The 22089-nt window shown below is 41.2% G+C and overlaps 1 protein-coding gene across 1 annotated transcript in view; it reads right to left on the reverse strand.

Moving 5' to 3' along the window:
- Positions 1–2113: 2113 nt before the first annotated feature.
- The window catches only part of ISM1 (isthmin 1), a 39651-nt gene continuing 19675 nt past the window's right edge, over positions 2114–22089 (reverse strand). The window contains exons 2-6 of the mRNA XM_032185033.1: positions 19424–19644; positions 10740–11007; positions 7657–7800; positions 5362–5451; positions 2114–3721 (exon numbers count right to left, since the gene is read on the reverse strand). Coding sequence (XP_032040924.1) covers positions 3204–3721; positions 5362–5451; positions 7657–7800; positions 10740–11007; positions 19424–19644 — 1241 coding nt within the window. The 3' untranslated portion in view covers positions 2114–3203. The remainder of the gene's footprint in view (positions 3722–5361; positions 5452–7656; positions 7801–10739; positions 11008–19423; positions 19645–22089) is intronic.

The raw sequence follows: 22089 nt of genomic DNA on the forward strand, positions 1-22089 counted from the left end.
GGCCAGAAGGTGAAAACACCTTGCTCTGGCTTTGCTGATGAGAAATAGGTAAAACAGAACTGCTCAGATATGGAGAGTTGCTGTTAAATCTGTGTTTTGGGTTTCCTTTTGGGAATCAGAATGGCTACTTCAGACTCTGAGGGTTTCTCAGTGTTGAGACCATAAGCCTTGTTTAGTTCTGCTCATTTCAACCCCCCTCATATCTTTGGTTGGGTCTTTGAATACAGTTGCTCCGTGGTAACTCAGACACATGAAAACAGCTTCGTCTAACTACTGAGCTGTGCCCACAAATGTAAGACCACAAAGCCTTCTTGAGGTCTTATTCTGACATGAAATTTGAGAGACTGAGCCAAATTTGGCCATGGTTACTCCAGTACCTTGCTAAAGACTACTGCTCAAAGTCATTCCAGGTACAGTTGTTGGAAAGGAGATGAAAAAAGCAGCCAAAGGGATCATAATTTATAAGATAACACTGCCTTTGTTTTTAATACAGACCATTGCTTAAGACTGCAGAAGTGTGACGACGCTCTTGATGTGTGCTCCAAGACTAATGCTATGAAAAACCTGGTATGTCCTTATCAGTGGTTTAGGCTCCTTCAGTGTTCCTAGCCTTGGCAAAACATGAGTGGTAAGACTTGAACTTTGTGCGTCATTTATTAGAATAATTTTTCCTCTTCCCTGACACTTTATTTGTTATGTTCAGTTTTAATGGTACAGTAACATCTCTCAATAGCACCATAATTTAGTAATCTATAAAGAGCAGGGATGTTTTATATTTCAAAAATTGTGACTGCCCTCTCGTTGCCCTCCCAGAGAAACCTGAGACTGTTGTTCCCCCACACTGCTAAGTGAACTAAAAAGCTGGGCCTTCTCCCCCATATTGCAGAAAATACCTGTCTTCCCTAGTAACTGACTGATCCTGGAGTTGCTTATGCTTTTCATCCATCTGCTGTCAATTTAACTGGCTCAGCTAGCTACAGGCTCCTTCATATGACCTTGCAAGAATTTACAAAACCTGGTTTCTATAAAAATTAAGGGGCAATCCCCATGTTTACCCTCTTGCTCAACTAGCCATGTTTTGTTACTACCAGCTAGTGCTAGAATATATCCATGTCTCCCCCGACCTCCAGCTTGATCCTGCATCTGGGAAGATCTGATGACTTGGCCGAGACTTCCAGCTGCTGAAGTTACCTCGGAAGATCAGTTGTTGTTGCATATGAGCAGTAGCTTTGCCTGGACTGCTGTGTTTCTGGAAATCTGGAGCGTAAGTACAGTGCTGAGGCTCTGCAGCCTGTCAGACTAGGTCTGGCAGAGCTGGGGAGAGCCTTTGCAGCGTGCACGCCACACATTTGGTCAAAGTGGGTGTCCAAGGCCCGGGCTGCTTTTTAGCCCTCTGATTCGCAGCACCTGGGCAAACCAACACAAGCCTGACACTTCCCAGACTCAGTGGACTTAGGCATAAGTTAATGCTGGGGGGAGCATGCACACGTCTGTCCGGGAAGTTGCAATCAACCAGCACCTGAAAGGCCAACAGAGCTAGTGAAAAGATTTACAATAAATATGTGTCCACATACGTAGCAGAGGGAATTGTCTTTTGTGGCCGTCTTGAATCTTTTAGCTCAGATTGACTGTAATGCAAGATTGGCTTTACTGCTATGTGCAGTTCCACATGCAGAGCACATATGGGCATCAGACCACATAACCCGAAAATACACATTTCTCTAGTGACATTTAGCCTTAGTTTTCCAAATGAAGACATTGACTTGCAGCAAGACAGGCTTTTAAAGGATGGAACTGTATTTATAAAGGATGGAAAAGTATTTATTTACCCATGGTGTAATTTTTATCTTCCATAAGAACACGGGTATCAGGTGCTTAATTACAGGATTATGTATGTAAACGTGCACTTTATAAAAATTTGGAAGTAAAACCTTTGCCTAAAAAAAACAGTCTTATTCCTGGCATTCGAGTTCCATCTACAGAAGCCTTTCATGTTAGAGACATCCCATATGTGAGTTATTGTTATAATACAATAAATACTTTACAAAAATAATGCTAGCTTTTTTTTAAAAAAAAAAAAAGGAAGAAATTTAACTCACCATAGTCCCTCCCAGACAGCTTGCTTAAAGAACAGTTTCTTCTATAGAGTACTGTACACTCAGCATATGATAAAAAGGGGAAAAGAGGCTGGTTTCATGCTTTGTCTGAGGGAATTAGAAATGTATTTTCCACTTCTCCTGTTTTTTAAAAAATAAACTTTTCTTAAAAGAAAGAAGCAGATCTAAACACTCTTCATGTTAAAAATTGAGAAGTAACTGTGATTCTTTTTGCCTTTGACATGATTTCCTTCTGTGGCCTCACTCCTCCAAAGACTTACAGCATGCTTAATTTACAGGTAGCTGCCCTGAAGCTCTGCTCCCCAGCGTAAGACATAAGCCCTGCCAGCTGTAGTTCCATATCTGAGAAGTCTCCAGGAATGGGCTGTTTGTGACACCTGGAGAACCACTGAGTTGTGTCCTTGTCCACAGGAAAACCACAGCTACACCTCCCTGCAGGCCTACCCCAGATGGACAGCAAGGACCTGAGCTAGAGGGTAACAGGAAGAAATCCAAGCAAGAATTGCTAGTAAGGTACTATACTCACTTTTAAGTATTAGCCTTCCATAAAAATAAAAAAAATAATCTTCCTTTCTTAGATATGCCTACTCATGAAATCAATTATGGAGAAAACTGATGCCTTAGGTGCATTGATCTTGTAAACCATTCCCATATGGAAGAGTACATTTTTCAATCCTGTTGTTTATAATAACTTTTAAATATGTGCCCTCCTCAGCTGGGGCTTTGGGCTTGATGGTGATGGCAGCTGCTCCACTCAATCCCACCCCCCCATCTCGTATTTATGTTATAGTTGGGGAATAAAATGAAATGCACATTATTAAATGAACGCTATTGCAGTATAAAATCTTACCAGGACAAGTTTTATGTATGTCTGTATGCAAAAATAGGTGTGTGTGAGATAGAGAGATACGTGTTTATAAATTACACACACTATGAAAAATACTTATGTATTATATTACAACTATATACATTCATTAGAAAGAAACTGATCAACTCCTGTCAAGGAGATAATGCAGCAGCCGTTATCAGTTCTTGGGCATCCAGGAAATGAATGCTACTTTCTGTCTGAAGAGGAGGAAAATCTTTTCAGTATTCCCTTGCTTCTTGAAATTGCTTGTAATAGTCTTCGTCTGAAGGGTTTTCTGTACACTTTTGCCCATTGTTTGGAGGCCGTGCTTCATTGTATCGGCTCCAGTCCCCTTTGCATATAATCCAGGGCAGAATGTCCACTTTGTAATGGAGTTCTGCTGAGAATTCGATGCTGATCAGGTTTGGTGTACCTGCCCCCTTCCCTCTGGTAATCAGCTGCATATTATCATCATAGCAGCAGTGCTGAGCTGCCAGCGTTGTGCTCTCCAAAGAGAGCATGGAGCGGATGCAGTATCGTGCAGTGGGCTTATAGATCTCCAGTTTTTCCTTTGGGCCACTTGCATCTTTCCAGCGAAAGTTTTTCCTCTTAATTCGATCATAGATTTCAGCAGTGCTGTATGCAACTTCTCTGGGGTAGGAGCATGGGCAGCTGGGAAGATCATTGACCACTTTGTGCATATATTTCTTCAAGAACTCACTTTTGCAGCTCATCCATCTTTCGCAACTATCAGTGTCTGTTTAAGGACAGGAAATGGAAAACTTAAGATACATTATGCAGCATCCCAGTTCATATGAGCATGACGAATGAGTAAAGCATTACTGTTCAGCACCAGTGCTTTGCTTAAGAAAGAAAGGGCAGTAAGAAAAGCTTGCCTCCCTGCCTGCAATGTGTTAATATGCTGTCTTGTCAGACAGAGAAATCAAACATGTGACTGACTTTGAGGTCCTCAGGCATCGCTACTCCAAATTATATTGCAGTACCAATGCCAGCACAAATCTTTAACATTTCTTCCACTTGGCAAGTTCTAGCTAAGCCTCTGATATGCCCATGCAGCACAAGAGGAACTACGCGGCTTTATAAGCAACAGAACTGACATAGGGCAATTCTATTCCCTGAACTTGTACAGAGATTTGAAGGCCACCTTTGGTTTAAAGCTCTAGTCCACACACTCACCTTTTAAGAACAGCAGATTCAGATTTTGAAAGATTTTCTCATGATGTTGTAAACATCAAGATGGCAAGCAAAGCCTGGGTTATTTTTTCTAAAATTTGTTATTAAGTCCTAATTCAGCCTTTTACCTAGCAAATACTTTTTTTTCTCTTTGGTCTGCATCTTCCCAAAGGGGTATTTCAAGCAGCTGTAGTTCAGACACAGAGACTGAGATCTTGGCTGACTTCTCACAAATGCAGCCAGAAGTGATTCAGATTCTAAATGAGCATATGTGACATAATATCAGAGAGTCTGTATGTTAGGGGGACTTTGTGGTATCACAGCCGTGACTTATAGCTGGGATTAAAGAGATTTATATACTAGTAGTATATTTAATACTGACATTTTATTATTTTGCAACAGTCTTCAGAGAATCTGGTTAAACATCTCCTACATGAAATGTTGTTTAAGGTGTTTGTATCAGGCTATGGGCTTTAAAAAGCCTTGCACATCTTGCTCCACACTTACTTAACAGGACTCTGGAGTAAGGCAAAGATTGGGGCCTAAAACTCTTTTAGCAAACATTCTTTCAAAATATTTACTTAGTAATCTGTCCTTCTTCTTTCTGTTGTTTTAAGAGTTGTATCCCAGCTGTCATTAAATGTTGTGCTCTACCACCATAGGAAGGAGGTGGTGGAGTACATTGTTTATCCAATTAGTCCAACATACAGTGTTTAAGAGTGGCCACACTATGGCTTCATTGGAAGGATAAAATCGGAATGTTTTAGAAGTTGGGATAAGTTTTAGATAGATCATGCCCTACAAAATTGCTTTGGCTATCCCCATTTATTTTAGTGTGACAGCACTAACTAAAATGCTTTTATAATATCTTCCATTCAAGGCTATTTCAGCAAAATGCTAAACAGTGTTCGATTTTCTCCCTCCATTAGGGTTGAGACTTACTGCACTTTTCAGAACTAGGGAAGAGACTCACTATTTTACAAAAAAAGAGCCACAGAAATTTGTTAAGAGTTAAGAAGAGAAAGATTTAATGATCGAAATGAGCTAAGGTCTGGGTCATAAACTTAAGCAAGATAATAAATGACAATTTTTACTGACATGTTTAATGATAAACTTAAAACCTTAGTCCCACAGTGAGAGTCAAAAAAGGAAAATCTAAGTAAGTTTCTTATCTACTACTGAAAGGTTGACTAGGCTGCTTACCAACTTCAAACAGTTTGGTGGCATTGAAGTCTTCACTTCCAGCCAGTAAGCTCACTTCTGTGGCAGCTGTCCGGAAGGTATCTTCTATCCCTAAGACAAACATGTTAATGGTGGTGGTGTTTTCCTATTAAAACAAAACAAAATCAACCATCTCCCTGCCACCCTGTCCTCTCCTAGTTCCGCAAGTTGCTTTTGTTTGGCAGGGAAATAATCTGAAGTTAGCTATAGCAATAAAATAATAAATTGGGATCTCAAAATATAAGGATCTTCCTGCAATCTCCAGTTAAGTATCTGCTGTCATTAGAGAGAAACATAACACAACCAGAAAATATATTGAAGGATCCTTCCAAAGTATGCATCCTTTCATGGCTGTTTTAGTTTGGCCTGCCTGCCAACCTCATGTCACCCAGTCTGTCAGTCTGTGCTGTGGAGCCTTAAAACAAGTATGTCTTCAAAGAAGCATGTGAACACTATTCTTTTTTTTTCTTCTCTTTTTTTTTTTTTTTTTTCCACCCTTGACTTAAAAACCTCTGCAGAGAGCAGGAAGCACTTTAATAGATGATAACTATATGGTTAATAATGAAGTCTGTTCACCGTTCATCTTGTCTCCAATGAACTTTCTCCTGATCCCCTGAACCAGGGCATAATAGTGGCTTGCAAAGCTTCAAAACAGCCTCAGGCAGCTTTTCAATAAAATTATCATACGGTTTTGCCTTAACTCCAGCAGTAGATGCAGAATAATAGATACCCAAGAATCCATTACAAGTAATTCACTGCTGGAATTTTAAACAGTAGAAGCTGAGCTTTGCCCTTGTCATTTTAAAAATGTCAGCACAGCCCCAAAGAGTGAATATATTTTGCTTGCTGATCGTTGGGGGTCTCTTATATGACATAATATGTTCTTTCAAGTTTGCCACTGTTTGATGCTAGCTGATAATAAATACCGGAGAATATAGCTGGGGAAGTACATGCTTTCTTCTGGATTTAACCCCTTATTATTTATTGAAGTTTCAGGATGTATGAGAAAATCCAGCAGTATTTTTCTGCTGAACTAGCAGTCATTATCTTGCAGTGAATGCACGCATCTATCTGTGAGTGAAACTTCTCTCCAGCTGCCTTATAAGGTTCCTACCTCTTTTCCCCAGCACTGCTGACATTTCACTTCCCATCAAAAAGAATGACCTCCAGTTTAAAAAATTTGCCTTTTTATGTCATTAAGTAAGCTCAGTGAAATGTATACCACCCTGGCATGTGTTTTACTTCTCTTTGATCGTGCTAAGTAATGAACCTGCATATAGCCCATGCATTGTAGCAACTACTGCATCACTGCATTGCGAACTCGCCCGAAGTAGCATTTTAAGAACATCACAAGACAAGTTTCCCATAGCAGCTTTTAACTTTTATGCTGTAGGTTTGAGTGCTCAGCCCTGCTTTCAGCAAAGCAAAAGCTGTATGACAGTAAGGACGCCTCCATTACTGCCATTTAAATGTTTGTGCCAGCTGTTGGGTAGGAGCAAAGGAAAGGCTCCTTGTCTTGGACATACTGTCTGAATGCATTCAAGCCAAAAATTACACTTTCCTTTGTCTCATTGTGCACAGCTATTGCAGGACCAAACCTGCTGTTTATAATTCTCTACAACTGACCAAGCAACATGGCAAGAGAGATGACATTTCCACCTGACCGTAGATGTTGACTTTCTAGAACAGGAGTTCTTGTAGACCAATAAAAACACAATCTCTTAGGTCAAACACAAGCAGCTATTTAAAGTATTTTTTTCATATTAATATATGTGGAGTCATACAGTAACTCTATATATGTTAGGCACAAAACTTAAAAGCCACATAACTGGGGGAGCTATTTGTTCACCACACAGGCACATCCATTCACTTGCCCAGCAAAATATGAGCTCACTGAGGCAACAGTTAACATGGCTGTTTTGAAACTCTAAAGTTAATACAAATTTGTTTCATGAGAGTAGATTACACCCTTTGGAATACAAAACGTACTGTGAACAAAAACGCCTGCCATCATCTAAAAAAAACTGTATTCGTCTTTTAAGTCCCAGGGGATAGTAGTCTGCAACTAGCAGTGCATTATTACTAGCAAAGAACCTGCCATTTCACTCCACAAATGCCCTTGAGAACCAGCATGCCTCTTCCCCAAAAAACTCCTACCTAGCCAAGGAGCAAATGAAATAGGACCTTGGCTTTGCATGCCATAGGGCTGTTCTCCCCCTCTTTTGCCCCCCGTCCCCACTCCCCTTCCGCCAGCAATCTGAGAGGGCGTAACCAAACCTGGGCAGTTTGGCCTGTCGCAGCTCCGTGACTCGGTGGCGGTGCAGGCGTACCCACAGGACCTCGTCCGCTTCTGATTGCCGCTCCCGCAGGTGACGCTGCAAAGGGACCACGGGCTCCAGTCTCCCTCACCATCAATGTAATCTGCGCAGGAACAAAGATGAGGAAGGAAACGAAGAAACAAAACTCCTACTACCCCAAACTACTGTGTAGTGTTTTTTATTAAGAAGGCAAAACAAGAATGGAATCCAGATGTCTCTACCTGAAGCTTGGGCTAAATGCCAGGCCTAAGCCTGCTGTTTAAACGGTTTTCACACTTGACGCTCCTCGGGGAAATGCATGCAGCATTATTTGAAAAAATATTTCCTTTCTCTTTTGACCTTTTGGCAGCTGAGAATCCTCAGCTGCAAAGCTGGGTCATGAACTAACAGTACACATCTATTCACATCATTTCCCTGTATATAGGAATATGTTTTCTGACCACAGACTAATCAGGCACAGGATAAATTTTCTTTTTCTTTGCTTCAAAACACACAGCAATAGCACAACAATGCCTACATAATTAATTTTTAGGACAGAATGAATGTCAGACTGTGGGAGGCTGAGGGTCATGTGTGAAAATTGCAAATTTTGTTTTTCAGTCCCTTAAACAGGAAACAGATATTCAGGAATACTGCCATGAATATAGGGGTCTGCACATTCACCTTGCACCCAGAACAGCATACAATTTGTAGTGATTCATCCAAATTATTGAATAACATCGAATCTGATTCTTTATTAGGACGAGCCGTCTGATAAGGAAACCTGACTTCATTCTCTTCTGCTAGACAGCCAAGACAAACAGTACCAAGTCTGTGCTGCCGAGGCTCGGTGATGCTGTGAGTATCTAAACACCTTAGAGCTAGTCCTGTGTGTTTGCTGAGCTAATGGCTGCACACCCCACCTTGCAAAGGGCACCAAATGCAGCACAGACTAATCCCAGTTCACTTTCATTCCCAGCAGCCTCCTGACTTTCGGCCTTCCCAGCTGAGGTTTGTCTCTCTCTATAGCTATAGGCTGACCGCATATGCACAGGCACGATAACAGGACAGATCCCTGCCTGCACAGCCCCTCGTGCTACACACAGCTCCTGCTTCCCCCTCACTCACTGCCATGCTGTCTGTGGGCTTCCTGAGCTGGTTAGTAGAACACGTTACTTGATTTGTACCATATGTAATGACTGACGACAACTCTGTGGGGTGCTATTAAACATTTATTGCCGCGAGTATGGGAAGGTTATACATCTCACTCATAGCGAGCTGCCTAGATGTGAGTTCCTTGTGGCAGGGACCTTACGTGTTTCTCCTTTTCTTACACCGCTGCCAACTGCTACGTCAGCACACTTGGACCAGGTGTCCACTGGTCAGGTGTGGGTGGAATTATGGCCCCTGCAGTACAATCGTTGTGCAAAGAGCCATGATTGTGGGCTTTGCCAACAGGAGAGCACTGCAGCAGTCTGAAGAGGCATATGAACTCTCAGGAAAATGAGATCTGCCCTCCCTTACGAGCCCTGCTCTCCTTCCCAGCCCTTTTCTGACTGATTTTTTTTTCCACGTGGCTGATGAGGAAGAACAAGGATGAGCGGGTGTGATGCTTGTCAAAGAGCCCAGCCTGGGAGGCCAGGGTGAGCAGGCAGAGCACTGCAGGATGCTTTTTGGCAGGGGTGAGGTGAGGGCAGGTAAAACGTGCAAACAGTCTGCTGGCTGGAACTAGCCATCAAAGCGGACAGGATCTGCTGCTGCATCCTCCCAGCATGCCAATGGCATGCAACATTTTACACTAGTCATAAGGCCAGGAGTCTCTTGCAATTAGTAGGGTGCACTGGTATATGGCAGAGAGCTCAAGGATAATTTTTAGGCCTTCCTACACAGTGTTTATCCTGCACCATGAAAACACAATATCTAACATTAAATATACAGAGCTGGATTTTCAGCTGGATCTCAACCTGCTCTCCGTCTTTTGATATTTGTAATTCTTATTATTTTAATTCTACCACAATTATTTGTGAAAGAAAATTTATTTTGCCTAAATGAATAACTACCTAATACATGAATTCTTGGCAACAAATTGTGCCCATGACTAAACGCAGGTGCAAAAAGAAGGGATAGACTTCAATCTTCTGACCACAAAATTTAATACATATGTATACATTTAAATACAACATTCCATGGAAAGGCCATCTCTAATGTTAAGGCTCTAGGACTTAGGCAGGGAAAAATAAGACTGAAACAATGCAAGACAGCCCCTCTGCAATATCGAGGTGATGCAACACAAGTGCCAGGATAAAAATACTGTGGCTTTGAAACCCTGCTCTAACCGATTTATTTTATTTATTTATTTATTTACATAAAAGCTGAAATCTGAGAGGCTGTAAGATACCTGTGGCTCCTGGGGTATGCATATTAATTCACCTCCCTTGAGTCTTTCCCTGTGGATAGCTACACCCCAACGGGGCAGTGAATAAATGTAGCTCCTCTCTGTTTCTAGTTTCTGCAACTGTTTCATGCAACAAGCTGAAAACAATTGTTTTCGCCATGACACATCTGGAAGAGAATTACACACGCAAATACACAATGTTCCTGCTGCATATGCCACTCCCCACACATGCACCAACATAATTCTTCTTATTTGTGTATCCACCAAACACTACCATGTTTTAGATCTTGCTTATTTATCCAATAATTACATTTTAGTTCCCAAACCGCTGCATGATTCTAAATTTGCACTTATCCTTACTCTAAAAATAAATATGAAACCTTGTTTCCTTTGCTTTTAAAAAAAGTACACTTAGGACTAAAAAAAGGTCCTCTTATGGGATAACTGGTATGATTTGCAAGATTATAGACTTACTAGTGGAATGTAGCTACCACAGTACAGCTTGTGCATCTGCACAGATTTGTATTTAAAAGCTGATGAACAAAAGCCACATGTTGAAAAATTCTATTTTGTTTGGCCTGCTTTCAGCAATGCCTCACCATTTTCATTTCCCCCAACTCATTTTACAATCCCAAGATGCCCATAAGAGGCCTGGAACACAAACTCACCATACTCTGGCTGCTCCTTGGACTCAAACGTTCGGTGACTGGGTGCATGACTATCCCACCCACCGAGAGGGTTTAGGAAGTTGCTGTCCTCGGTAGTGCTGTCATACTTGTAGTCCTGGTCACCACTGCTCATGCGAGTCAAGGTGGAGGACCTCTGCCACCAGTTTCTCCAGTCGGGTGATGGGACTGGCCAGCTAGGCTTGCTGCTCTCTTTCTGCAAGTCCTTGTCTGTCTCAGTGTCAGGACCATCCACCACTTCAATGGTAACCTGGGGGATTAAAAACAGACCGGAGCGTCCGTCAGCATCACCCCTAGTCACTGGGGAACCCTCTACATGGCACAGGCAAATGAGATGCTGCCTTGCAAAGGGGCTGTGTAATACTGTAGGGTTAGCTTGTTGTAAACCATATGTGGATTACTGAGCCCAGAGATATGCAGAGGCTGAGTGATTCCTTCTGCTACCTCTGCTGAATCAGACCTTGGAACAAAGGCTAGGAAAAATACCGCGCAAAATAATAACCCATGCTGTGCCTAAAACTTTTGCAGAAGAACTTTCTGCCTTATGGGGAAAAGATGTTTAAACCTGGACATATATGACCAGGAGAAAGAAAACGAAATCTGTTACTCTAAATATGCTGGGGCTGAATCTGAGGCAAGCATGAAGCCCACCAGCATGCAGAGCCTGTTCCAAGGGCTGGGACTGACTCAGCACGGGGCTAAATAACTCCACGGGTCTGCAGGTGGAAGACAGAGCCCAGGGTCCCTGCGGGGTCAAGCTGTTTGCATCTGCCTTGCCCTCTAGTGGCAGCTCAGCCATCCCCCTCATGCTGCCCACCTCGCAGCACCCGTGCTTCCATCGCACCACGGCATGGGATGTCACCGCTGCGTGAAACCACTGTCTGTGGCGATGAGAGCCAGAAGCTCTTCCAGCCAGTGCCATATAAATCACTTGCTGCTGAGCCAGCTGAAGTGGGTCCTCCTTCTAAGCTTTGGCATAAAATCATATGCAGTCCATTTACGGTTTCTGCAGAACCCAGAGGTGAGATTCATAGCTTTCTGCCCAGTTCACTCACATGCATCATGAATATAAATATAATTCTGCATAGGGAGAGTCCCTGGTGACTTGTGCTGAACAATGTGTAAATATGAAACTCTTGGATAAATATTCTGCATACATATAGGTGGCTATTTAGGTAGAAATAGGAACTAGCCACCAGAATCCTTGGCTCTACACAACTGTGCAAGCACAGCATGACCACAGATAGATAAATCATGAAATGCTCTGATGCTTCATGTTGGTGTGCTTCAGTGATTACATTGGACTGGCTAAACAACCACGACACAGATGTGAATTTCAGATATACCCATAACGTTTAATATGTACAAAGGTGTTCATGATTTATAAACTTACAAAACAGTCTTTCAAGACATTACTCCAGGAAAATTGTGTTCCTTTTTGGAGAAAGGACACTTTGAATCTGTTTCATGCTCTGCTTTTGACCATACACAGAGACATAGAAACAAAACAACTTTGAGGCTACTATGAAGCTCACTGGGAGAAAGAGCAAGAACAAGGGAAAGTGCAGTTGTCAGCCTAATATCATCTTTACACAAGAGATATGTTACTCCCATAACTGTGGAATCAGGATGATTACTTCAGTAACCTCAGTTTCTGCAGACCAAGATTTAAAATGTATTTCATAAGTTTGAAAACAACAGGGTTAGTTCAGGGATTCAGAACTGTTGCTTCGACCCAAGCAAAACAGTTTTCACAATAAGTGAAAATAAATGATGTTACTGAGTGGGTAACACTGTGCACCACTGGCCAGTCAGAGGGCTTTGGTAGTGACCATGTGAAAATCAGTATGACTCTAGTACTTTGGTAGCAAGTATTTTTAAGACCGCATTAACTTTGTAAGCAATGACTCAGCAAAGTGGGGAAAAAAAACAAAAACAAAAAAACCCTCTTGTAAAAAAGGCATGGAGCACTTGACAATCATTCCATTTGCTTTGGTAAACTGTAGTTATATGATTGTGAGTCAGGGTAAACTCCCATTATTTCAGCCAGGTACAATGAGAAGAAACAAAGGTATTCGAGATTTAAAATACTTATTCAAGATGCTGATTCAGTTTAAGCAAAAGAGGTTTTGCAGAACCTTTTGCATTGTTGTTTTTTTTTTTTTTTTCTTTCTTTCTTTTTTTCTTTTTCTTTTGTTTTGTTTTCAAATAGCCTATCTAAAAAAATGAACATAAAAAAGTAAAATCCAGTGTGGCAGTCTGACAAGCACCAGTATTCCTCCCTCCCCCTTTTTAAGTGTTGATTACAAAGTTTTTTGTTTGTGGCTTTAAAACTGTAGAGTGCAAGAAATTCTACAGGGTCGTGGGATTGCCTGAAGTGCCACTCTTGAAAAGTTAAAAAAAAAAACAACTTCAGTTGACTCCAGTTCTGTTCATTTTCAGGGACTCATCTACGCTCTGCCCAGCCCCATTTAACTCTAAGACACCTTCTGATGGCCGTGAGGAGATCAGTAAGCAGTCATGCCTCCATGTAGTAGTAGTAATAGTGGTAAATGGCACCAGTAATGCCTTCATGGTATGGCCCAAGAGTTAGGGTGGTGGTGTGAGAAGTGGCTGCTTCTTCAGGAGAGCAATTGCTCCCCTATCCCAATGTAAAATTTGAAAAATTAGCATTCACTGAATTCTTCCTGGTACTTAAATGTTAGCCTTAACAGCATTAGCCCATGACCATGCATATACATACACATGGTACATAAATATGTATCTTGTTTGATTGGTTTCTATACTGGGGATTGTTTATAAAAAGGAAAAAAAGAAAACAGATATAGAACTATAGTCATGAAAAAGGAGTGGTTAAGACAGCTCTGGAAAAGCTTTCATGCTGGGTAACTATTCCAAAAAAAATATCTTCTCTCAAAAATTAAAAAATAGATCTTGTTTAGTATTTCTATCACAGAGACTGCTTTAAAGAATTCATTTTCCCTGTCTTCCTCTTCCAGTGATTATCAAAACTGCAAAGATGATTATTTATTTTTTTGTCAAACTTCCCAAAATGTCTGTGGTAACATGGTTCTTGTATAAATCCACAATCATCTCCAGAAGTATTCAAGCCTAAAATGAAGCCATTTCTTTTATGGTTGTTTGAGCTATAAATAAGGATGTTCCTCTAAAAATTGTTAAAAACAATTGGCATAGGTACATTAAAACAACAGATTTGCAATGAATTTCTAATGAAATAAGTGTATCAAGCACAGATGTCCTGAGACACCAACATCCAATTTTCTCCTGGCCAAAAATATACAGAAGATAAATATTATCCCCGCCTTCTGGAGTGCACAAAAAGTTCTATGTGCTTTGTCCTGTTTACCGAGACAATGTTTCTGAATTCACTTTAATGGTGTAAACATTGCCCTAAGCAACTGGAAGATTATGTTACAGGAAGAACTACACTTGCAGTATTGTGCAAGCGATGGAGTCTACCACATGGCTATCCTCTGTTTCCTTTGTGAAACTGATGCAAACTGTCAGTGCAGAACTTGCCGTTCTGCAAGGTGAGTGTGCAAGTCAGCAGTGTCATATAATAGCAGAGCAGAAATTAGTTAATTATAAGGTATTGAAATGATAAATTTAGGTTCACACCACATAACGATTCAGCTAAAATGGTATCAGCAGTGATACCAAGTTACTCCTGTCATGACACTTTTCTGGACTAGTTGGAAGGAAAGCAAGGGACCTTGACATTTGCTGGGAGAAAAGAAGACAACACGACTCAAAACTTAACATTTGTCTTATATGCTGTCTTAATTCCACTTTCTGATGGGCCTAACTGAATCCCACAATTCATACTCTGGTCCCAAGCCCAGCTCTGAATTTTGCGCTCTCTGACGAGCCCTTGTTACACCATGACATGCAGAGGTAACAGCTCTGTATTGAAAGCTGTTTAACCATAGCCCTCCGGCACCCTGTTCTGCCAAGACTAATCACTCCAGCTCACCATGAGGACTAGCTAGTTCCTGGCGTGGCTACGCTGTGCTCTGGTGCTGCAGCACGCTCAGCGAAGCAGACAGGCTGACCAGGCAGATGGTCTTTGGAGCAGGGAGTTCTCCACGGTACAGATCCAGCTCGAGGAACGAGAAAATGAACATGCACTTTCAGCTCGTCCACATCTTAGTTTGATGACAGGGACAATTGTGCTGTTACCATCTCAAAGAATTAGGCCCTAGAAGCATTACAAGAACAGAGTGCTACCTACTGGAGCCCTCCAATTCTTACTATGCTAGATTAGGGATGAGAAATGCTGGTCAGAGCTCAGTATTACAGATACTGCTGAGCCTTTTGTGGCAATGCCGGGAGGGCGTTGTTTTCCAGTGCAGTGAAACCAGCAGCTTCAAATGACAAATATAAAGGTTATCTTAGAAATATATCTAATAAAATATGTGATATGGATGGAGGTGAGGGGAATGGGTATTGATGAACCTGGAAAAGAGTTACTTTGAAGTCTGCAGTTATTTCTTAAAGCAGATCTCACAGCCTTGTTTCTCTGTATTCTGTATCTTCCTGGAGTGGGTGGTTCTGTGTAGAGTTGTGTTTTTGTTGTTGTTTTTGTTGTTGTTGTTTTTTAAGGGAAGGTAGAAACTGAGTAGATATCAAACAGATATCAAACAAAGCTAACAAAGCAGAACTAGTGTAGTATGACTGGTGAATATGGTCCACAAGCCTCACGTAACATCACCAAGCAGGCAGCGTTAACTTCTGCCTTGAAATCACTCCTATCAATTGTTAGCAATGCCACAATTCACAGTGAGGATACTAATCAAAACAGGTTTAATCATATCCTCTTCTAGTTCAGTTTCCAGGCCACACCAACACATTTTTAGGCCAGGAATATTACCTAACTCTGTTTCTACTTGGAACCCATCTTATCAATCATCTCTGCTGGAACTCACCCAGTTGTATTTCAGGTACACTGGGTGTGAAATTTGGTCAAGATTCAAGTTCTCCAAAATGGATCAATATCAATAAAAAGCTTTCACCTGACAAACAATAGGGAGTTTTCCATTTTCTTCTCATTTGTCAAGGTACCCAGCACTGCTAGGAAAGCAGCAAAGCACTGGGACAACAGAGAGTAGCACTCTACCTACACAAGCCTGAAAAATCAGGAGTGAAAAGCAAAGAGGAGAGACATGGGAAAAAGTTCAACTGCGTGATGAGGCATCAGGTTCCAAACAGAGGAATGGCCAGGAAGGTGAAAGACACAGGGCCCAGGGTCTCAAAGGAGAGCTGAGAGGTTGTAGAAGTCTGGTTGGAAGAGATGAGAAAAAAAAACATCAGAAATGGAAAACAAGCAGGTTCCTATACATCCCCCACATGGCGTTATTGTGTTACCTAGAACAAGTAGGAACAAGTCTGTCCTACTCTGAACAACCCTGCATTTACAAGGTCTTCATAGCATCCCTCAGCTAGTCAAAGGAGTGCAAAAGGGGTATTTCTCATGTGAGGAAATCCAGAGAAAAGGTGTGATCAGTTTCTTTAATCATCTTCTCTTGCTGAAGCCTTCCAGGCATTGACAGAATAGTTGAAATGACAAGAAAATCAAATATCTCAAACCAAACAGCCCTCCTTTGCACAACAGCAGCCCTTACAGTTACTCTCAAACAACGAGTGTAAAAGTAGTGCTAAAGCATAAAACTTCCCTTGAAGTGATCCAAAATTTATCAAGGCTGGAGCACCAGCCTTTACCAGAAAGACCAGTAAGTGTCATCCTGGTCTTGCACACATAGGGTCAAATAGCATTTGCATTACTGCTGCTCTGATTATCGCTCCTGAGGTTTTTCTAGAAGACAGTCCACTATACTTATACTTGATTATCACCTGATAAACACAGTAGTAGTCTAGGGACATGTTAATTTTCTGAATTCCTGTGATTGTGTTCTGATATCCACACCTTCCTCCCTGAAACTGAGCACAACTAGGGCATGATACTGCAATTACCTTCTTGCAGGAAACCGGAGAAGGAAAGGTCATAAAGAAAACTCACCAGAGTATCTTTTCAATTTGCTTTCTTACGCTGATTTTTTACATCTGTTTATTAGGTTTTTTAAATTTCCAGGTACAATTTCCCTTTAAAATGTTATTTTTAGTCTACACAGACTTGTAGTAGTAAAGAGAAAAGAGGCTGTGGGGTCCATGAGAGGTAAATGTGGCCATTGTACTAGATTAACACATAGCTGTTGTTTGTTTTTTTTTTCTCCTTTTCAACCAAATCCCGGGACACAAAATATTAATTTGCTACAGTACCATGGACTTCACAGCACTGTTATCTTGTGCAACACGAGGGTCACCTTTATCCTGACTCCTGTCATAAAGAGGCAAGAGGCTGGCTTGATGTCTCACAGCCAGTCCCCTGCTGCTGTTTCACCAGCTGCCTCTAATGCTTTTTCCACCTACTGCTCGTTATGTCCACTCACATATTCCTGTCCTCTTCTAACTGCAAGCAGGTGCCTGATCTGGCAGTGAGCTGACACTTTCTAGGTTGGTGGCTGTCCTCTGGAGCAGACAGTGCCCCTCTTCCCAAGAAACCACACAAATTGTCTCTAGACTGCATACAGCACGTGGAGGGCTGGATGCAAAGTCATCGGGGATGTCAAACCATGTTAGCTGCAGCAGAGACTGAGTTTCTATCTTCTTGCTCACCCAGCAGTGCTCATTCAAAATTCCACCCTGCTGTATATTACAATGCATGTACGCAACAGGTCAGATCTCCACAGACGTTTGGTTCATGACTGAAACCATGTCCTGTGTATCACTGTCCTGTGAAGGCTCTTTAGTTAACACCCTCAGAACGGCAACTTACAGAGCCCAAAGCTGTTGTGAAAAAGAAAAATGAGTATTGATTCTGCTTTCACTTGTCAAAGAGGTAACAAGAAATTTACAAGTCAACAACTGTCATTATTTCCATTCAGATAAGTAAAGTATTGGTTAATGAGCAAGAATTCGCTAGACATCTTTTTTTTTTTTTCCCCACAAGAAAAAAAAAGACCACCTTTTACAACCTTCAAGCAAAGAAATAAACTTCCATTGACTTTTTAATGAATTAACGGCAGCTTTCTCTCTGTAATGCCTGAACTGCTGTAGGACAGTAAACCAGGAACTTCAGGAAGCTCTGTATATCCCTATTTATGCACCTGAGTAAGCAGACTAAATATAAAGCAGAATGTAAGGAGCCTATTTCTGAAAGAGTTGATCCTTGTGCGTAAGAGCTCTGTTATTAATGTTGCCCAATGTTTTCCAGTTTACAGGACTAAGCTTTCCAGTTCTCAGAGTCCAGCAAAACTGCTGACTTAGCTGGCTGACACATTTCCAGCATCAGGTGGTGGAAAAAGAGTTCACAGCAGAAGCAGTTACTGTAAAGACAAGCCAGGGAAATGTTTCCATCCTCCACTCATTTATCTATTCCCTAGGTCTAAACATTAAACACTGTCACGAATCAGAGAAGGATTTTGTTTCCTCCTGTCCTCCTCCGTGGTTTGCATACTGTTCAAACAGTGATGTTACACCATTCACCGCCTGCCACAACCTGGGGCCCCTACAGCTTTCCCACCTTCCCTTCCTAAGGCTTTCTGGAAGGCTTCTTCCAGCATGCGAGATGCATACAGGCACCATATGTTGAACATGTTTACTACCTTGGCCTGTCGAGTGTTGGACCTGCACTTGATCCAAAGCTGTTAGACTTCTTAACGTTGCAAGCCATCTATGAAGTAATGGAGCGTTGACTTGAGACAGCTTGTTCTCTCACGAATAGATCTTTTATATCTTTATGTATGTACTTCTTAGACATATCAAAAGGATGGTAATTTTGTGGGCTGGGGGACTGTAAGAAGCCAGGAATTTATCTAACCAGAGTACTCGTTCTATTAGCGTATTGTTTTTATAAGCACATCTTAGGCAGAACAACATTTCAATTTATTGTTTTGGTTAAAAAAGACTGCTTATTAATGCCAATTTTGCTTTAAGGCTCTGAATTAAAACCAAATCACTCATTTTTTCCTCTTTCTAATCCTTGAAGTTTTAAGATGCAAGTGGCTTGCAAGAGGCCATTCCAAGCTCAAGAATAGTTTTAGGAATAACATATAACAAAGTTTATTTGCAGACAACTTTTTTTTTTTTTTTTTTTTTTTTATTATTCCAGGCAGCTGCTGCAGAATTAACTTTAAGTCTTCGTTCCATACAGCAGACCATATTTTAAGATGAAAGTTAAAGACATACTTTCTTAAAACCTTTGGGAAGGATTGTATTTTATAATAGCATGCTAAAAGAGAATCTGTTCATAAACAAATTTTACAATGCAGAGTTGAAAACAGAATTTAAAATACCCATTTAATATCAAAGATAATATGTTCCAAAATGCAAAAACAAAGATGGCTTTAGTATCATAAACAGGTCTATATTGATATCTACATTATGCAATCAACAATATCCAAAGAGAAATTCAGAAGAAAAAAAAACTGAAATCTGGGCATTCAGACAGAGGGTACATATAACCTCTCTTGGGTAGAGAGGCAGAGAACTGACTGCACAACATGGAAGCCAGGCTGAAAGGTCACTTGGCTCAGTAAAATGATCTTGTGTAGCTTCATAAAACATCACATGCTAACAAAAATTTGTACCTGAATGTTGGGATTCTGCCCATTGATATCTGCTTTTGACAGGTCAGGGAAGTTTGGGAGATCCAGGAGGAAAGATCTGGGTCCATCTCTTTGTAAGGACGTGTGCCCGTTTTCCTGCCTGAATCGCTGCTTAGGGAATGGCCGGTGGGCAGCCTGGAGATCAGGGTATTCTCTTCTGTCCTCGGGGTTCAGGGTAAAGCTGTCTTCAGGAGAATGGTCATCTGTAGTAAGTGTGTTCTGGGGAAAAAAGCAACGCACTATAACAACAACTGAGGTGCAGTCCTGCCAGTACCCCCATCTCCAGCTTCCTGCTAATGATGGCTGCAAACTGCAGGTAGAAATCCTTACAGCATCCAGACCTGCTGCCACTTTCTTAAATGTACGAGATTCACAATGTATTTTCTATGGGGTCATGAGTTTGGCACCAGGTTCTCACTGAAATATCCTCAGTTACACCGGTGCAAAACCATGACACAAGAGAAAACTGAGTCAGATGTGGGTGCTTGGTGCTTTCAGGTTCCTGGAACAATCCAGCTCTCCAGTGACACCTGCACTTTGACACAAACGTTTAATTAAAGCAAATCTGGAAACATGAAGATCTGAAGCAACAATCCCTGTGAAATGAAGTTGTATCAGATTAAACACATCCCTAAAATGGTGGAAGGATGTCTTTGCCACTGAGCATTTCAATTTGTTTTGTTCCAGAGTGGAGCAAAAACACTGCTAAGTTCTTGCTGAAATTTATGGTATTAAAAGATCCTACTGTGTTGAGCTGGCAGCTTCTCTACCTCTCCTCAGTTTGCAGTAACTTCCATCTAGTTGTCTGTCTTCCTCACCCAATTCCTCTGGACTTGAACATCTGAACCTTCCTTCCTCTGGGATCTCATTTTCATGTTTGCCTAATGGTGGGATTGAATTTCACCAAGTTGTGGGTCAGCGGTTAATGCTTTTGTTATTGCTGAGCGTACTTTTGGGTTTTGTAGTTTATTACAGCAGGCTGCCTTCGAACCAGTAGCACTGCTGCCACTGCCTTTGACCTCACCAAGGAGATACATTTAGTATCAAAACACTCTCTCCTGGGTTAGGACTGGCCTGGGGACTCGGAAAAAAAAAGAAAAAAAAAAAAGGCAGACAAGTCAAAAAAAAAAAAAAAGAAGAAATGAAGAAATGCATGGGGCAGATTCAACACAGGTTTTGCTTTTGACTCAGCTGAAAAAATTTAGGTTTGAGGTCTTAGTATGACTGCCTGGGGAGCTTTTATTTTCAGTTCATAAAGATACAGCAAGCATGGATAGGGTAAATGTTAAAGACCTATCTTTTAAAACAAGCACAATTAAAGTGGAATGGCCACATGTGGTTCTGGCTCTTCTGAAGCATATTTTTGCCAGCATATCTGGTTAAACACAATCTTCACTCAGCTCCCCTGGCTCAAATTAAGCTAGCATACCTTTTGTTAAGGTCTCAGATACACACCAGTCCCAGTGCCTTTTCTTTTATTTTGTGTTTATTTGCTCAGACTGTTCTAAATTGACCTTTGAAGAGATTTTACAATGTAATCTGTGCACATTACAGGAAGATATTCATGGAGTTAAATAAATCAAGATTTAAGAGTTAATCTGGGACTAAGTGAAATCTCAAGCAAAAGCTAAGGCGTTTCTCTTCTCCCCCTCTCCCTGCGCTGCATTTGTAGACCAAAAATCAGATTTTGTAGTATTAATATATTCTTGGTGTTTTCGTGATCAGAATATTTATACTCAGAAAGTACCAGAAGGCTACTAAACATCTCTCTACAGCACAGATGTACAAAGTTCATTCCAAGTTAGTGTATGCATGCAGAGGTAGAAGTCTTTGTGCTCCTAACTGTGTTCGAATGCCAAAACAGCAATGCTGCTCTTTGCTACAGACCAGGCAAGAATTTGGGATGCCTTTGGTGGGCCATCCATTAACACACACCTTATTTAATGTAAAGTAGAAAGAAAATCCCATGGCTGCAAGCTCTAGGAAATAAAACTGAGGGCCACTTAGCTCACTTTAGGGTCCTTATCCACACGTTTGTGCTTTAACTTAACACTTATCAAACCAAATTTAACTTCAGACTTCTTGGTGCATGAGGATTAAATGGCTTCTCACCTATGCCTGACCAACAACAAGGAGTAATTGCACCGCTATTAAATTACTTCAGACAGGAACCAAAAAAGTGGTGTTTTTAACTTTTTTTTTTTTTTTTTTTTTTCCTGGGGTACCACGCACATAATCTTGCCTTTATTAAAAATAGTGTGAGATTTATTAAAAAATAAAATTCTCACATACAATCCTATACTTTTGGTATTTGCTTGCACATTCAGGAGCATCCTAATTCTCTGCATTAATGTACCGTACAGCTAGAGAGCTGGCCATGGGCTTTAGAGCTCTGTGTTTAATTCCCTGATAAGACTTGCTGTGTGATCTCGGCAGGTCATGGTCTGTCTGTGCCTTGGTGGGTATAACTGCACTTCCCTTCCTCACTGTGATGTTTGTGGGGAGCTCGGCAACTACAATAATACGGGCTATATAAAAAAGTTTTTAATAGTGTCAAACAGATGGAATATCACATGGAGTTAGTTAGAAAATTGTCATGGCGAAGTAATGACATCAGGCTGATCGGGCCCACTACCAAGCTGCTTGGG

The sequence above is a fragment of the Aythya fuligula genome, chromosome 3 (assembly GCF_009819795.1).
Source record: "Aythya fuligula isolate bAytFul2 chromosome 3, bAytFul2.pri, whole genome shotgun sequence".
Lineage (NCBI taxonomy): Eukaryota > Metazoa > Chordata > Aves > Anseriformes > Anatidae > Aythya > Aythya fuligula.